This window comes from Orbicella faveolata, unplaced genomic scaffold (assembly GCF_042242905.1).
Source record: "Orbicella faveolata isolate gen_17 unplaced genomic scaffold, um_ofav_v1 contig_24, whole genome shotgun sequence".
Taxonomy (NCBI): Eukaryota; Metazoa; Cnidaria; class Anthozoa; order Scleractinia; family Merulinidae; genus Orbicella; species Orbicella faveolata.
Window position 1 is genome coordinate 22,218,872 of NW_028301552.1, and position 3,629 is coordinate 22,222,500.

The 3,629-nt window shown below is 41.1% G+C and overlaps 1 protein-coding gene across 1 annotated transcript; it reads right to left on the reverse strand.

The window, feature by feature from the left end:
• Positions 1-2,520: 2,520 nt before the first annotated feature.
• Positions 2,521-3,546, reverse strand: LOC149110896 (uncharacterized). The gene has a single exon (XM_089292343.1). It carries the CDS (start codon positions 3,544-3,546, stop codon positions 2,521-2,523), a length of 1,026 nt encoding a protein of 341 aa, XP_089148469.1.
• Positions 3,547-3,629: the final 83 nt, after the last annotated feature.

A 3,629-nucleotide genomic window follows, 5' to 3' on the forward strand; every position in this document is an offset into this window, starting at 1 on the left:
CAAGTTGTCATGGGGAGGCTTGCTTTCCCATGTGTCTTTGCGTTTGCGTTTGGGAAAAGCATTGGTATCCCAAGCTCCTTGGCAGTCGTGAGTGTTTATGTTAGTTACGTAACGATCGTTCATACCAAATTGACGCATTGCCGAAGTGTGTTGGGTTTTCTTCATGGATTAAATTTGACCAGATTTCGATTACTTCCTTGATAAAAGAGTTCTGAATGTTTAAACCAGCTACATTAGCTTGCTTCAAATTACCAGTCAGAAGTAATTTACCGTCATGTTGTTTAATAAAAAAGTCAAATAGTTTCCATTTTGCTTGATTGTTGTCCTCAAGATACTTCTTTACCCATTTTAATTTCAGAGCATGATTGAAGGATCGAATGTCTAACATTTTTAATCCACCATCTTTACATTCGTTTAATATCACACTTCTTTTAATTTTATCCCCTCTCCCATCTCACAGAAAATTGCACAGAAGTTGATGTATTTCTTTCAGATAAGATTGCGAAGATGGCAAAGATGCCATGATGCAAACAAGCTGAGATGCAGCTAAGCTTTTAATAACCGTAACTTTCCCTAGCAGAGTTAATCTTCTAAGCTGCCAGCAACTTTTAAGATTTTAGAGATTTTTTCCTTCTTTTCCTGGTAATTTAGCATGACAGCTTCTTTCTCGCTAATCGAAAACCATACTCCAAGGGCTTTGACATTTCGAGAACTCCACTTGATGTTTTGATTTATTTCTAATTTATCCGTTCGGTTTTTAAAAGACCCAATCCAGAGTGCCTCGTTCTTCTCGTAGTTGACTTTTAGGTTGACTTTTTTAAGTAGCAAAAAGGATCTTTCTATAGAGGACTTTGTACCGTCCAATATAAGCGTGGTATCATACTGGCTTATTTTGCATTCATTGTCCGAAATTTGAATTCCACGAATTAATTTATCTCGTCTTACTGCTGCCCCCAGGATTTCAGCGCATAAAATAAAAAGGTAAGGGGACAGGGGACAGCCTTGACGCACACCTCTACCTAGATTAAAGAAATCTGAAGACCAGCCATTGTTTTGTATACTGCTGCTAATGTCAGTATAAAAGAGCTTTATCCAGAGTATAAAAGAACCTCCAAAGTTATAATATTTTAGAGTTTTTTCGATAAAAGACCATTCAAGAGTGTCAAAGGTTTTTTCAAAATCGATGAAAAGGAGAAGTCCTTCAATTTTTTCGATATCTGTGTAACTTAAGATACTATTTAACAGCGTTATATTTTCACCAATAAACCTGTTTTTTTGGAAGCCTGTTTGATCACTGTCAATCACCGAAGGCAAGGTTCTTTTTACTCTGTTAGCGATTGATTCTACTTCGTCATTGGTCAATGTCGCTAAGGAGTCACGTGAGATATGCGCGCGAAACCGGAGCGGTCACTTGAAAGCGAACTTTGGAATAGTTGCACGTAGAAATATTCATCATTCGCCTTAATCACAGTCCGCCATGTTGGATGCAACGTCACCATTTTTCGCATGAATGCGAGGCCACGCGTGCTGAAACATCATGGCTGAGTCAGCGAGTACTTTGATTTCTTCAGAGTTTTGGTACTGCAATCTGGTGGACATACCGACAACAATATTTACCTGTGACAGTGACAGTGTATATTGGCTCGGGGAAGTCTACAACAACAGGAGAGGATGACAGTTCCGGTTGGACCTCCATAGAACTTTCCTCACCAGAAGCTTGGCCGAAAGTTGATGCTATGGATTAAAATGAAAAACATAAAAATACTTCTGATTATTTTACGATTTTAACCAAGGAATGTTTAAAGAGATACCGACAACAATATTTACCTGTCACAGTGACAGGGGACGATGGCACGCTTACATCAAACAATCGCACTCGTGCACGCGGTGGTTCTCGCTTTGTCGAAGATTTTCTTTTCCTGGGTGATCTTGACCAGCAAAAATACGCGGAACTGCATGTGGTTCGCTCCTACGGTTAAAGGCGCTACTTACTTTGAAGATTAGCCCACCAGGAATCAAACGTTGTCAGATTTATTTGAACTAGAGACACGGCTCATTGCGTCCGTGGTTACATCGTAGTCAACTGAAATTGAAATAATTACAAGATAAATTATTGTTTACAACATTCTAAATCGAAGCGACAAACGATTTCGAAACTTACAATTTGTGTTCCTGGGTGTCGGATCCCTTTGATCGCTATCTTGATGTTTTGCTCGCGACTGTTGATTGACTTGACTTCGAATGTCCGTTACATGATAAGATTTTCCTTTTAAAACATAAGTCACATGACTTGTTTTTCCCGCCACGCGTGGTCGAGGCGATTTCGCAATTACCGACGATAATTAATTCAATTTTTTTTTTTTTACACCCAAATGAACATGCAAATCACTCCGCCCCAGTGCGGAAATTAGGTCTAATTAATAAGTTCTAATTGAGCAACGACTACAACGTGATAGTGTTCAATGATGAGTAGCATCAGAAAATAGCGTCAGTGTTCATTGTTTCTCTGAATAGGCTTAATTAAGTATTCAGTTCCTCTTTGGTAGCTATGAGACACAACTTGTGGATTGGTCTGTCATATTCACTATTCTGGGTCTTGATTCTCGCCTTTCTGACCAGGCCATCGTTTCCTGGATACGTGGCAACGACACGAGCCAGCTTCCACTGTGATCTTTTCTGATTCGGGTTCAACTCCAAAACTAAATCATCAACTTCAACAGTTTCTCTGGTTCGGAACCACTTGTTTCGTGGTAACAGATTTGGTGCGAAGTATCCCATCCAGCATTTCCAGAATTCGTTCACTCGATCTTGGGTGCTTCTTAGAAGATGTCTGGGGTTGACCCTTTCTTCAGATTCTGGTTGAGGCAGTGGGAGATGATGACCCATGAGAATATCGTTTGGTGTGATAGGTGGACCTTCCCAGATGTCGTTAGAACTTGGATACAAAGGACGTCCGTTGATGATGTAGGTTGTCTCCGACAGAAATGTTCTCCATTGCTCTTCGGTAAAGGCTTGACTGTTGCAGGTAGCATCGAGACCTTGTCTGACAGACTTGATGAGAGTTTCCACGACACCATTTTGATGGCTTGCGTGAGGTATATTCCATAGCCATTTGAAATCACAACAGAAATCCTCGGATAGAACACTTTGAATCTTGGGAATGTTCCAGTTCCGCATAATTTCCTTTAAGTAAGCTTGTGCACCGACAAAGTTTGTACCACAGTCAGACCAACAAACACTCGGGTGACCACGCACGCTCGCGAAACGACGGAACGCCATCAAAAAGGCATCAGATGTTTTGTCATTGACAAGTTCTAAGTGAATTGCTCTTGTTGTCATGCAGGCGAATATTACGACTTGAGCTTCTTTCAGAGTCTTCTGATTGAGCTTTATACGCAAGGGTCCAAACATGTCAATGGCGGTGTTCGAAAAAGGGGGAAAACCTGCTGCCACTCGTAAGGACGGGATCTGCCCCATTAGCTGGTCTAGCGGTTTCTTCCGAAGTTTCCTACAGGTGATGCACTTTGCAGTGAGAGCTTTGGACATGCTGCGGACTCCTATTATCCAGTACTTTCTTCTCGCTTCATGAATTAAGCTCTTGTAGCCACAATGTGCACGCTTGGTGTGCA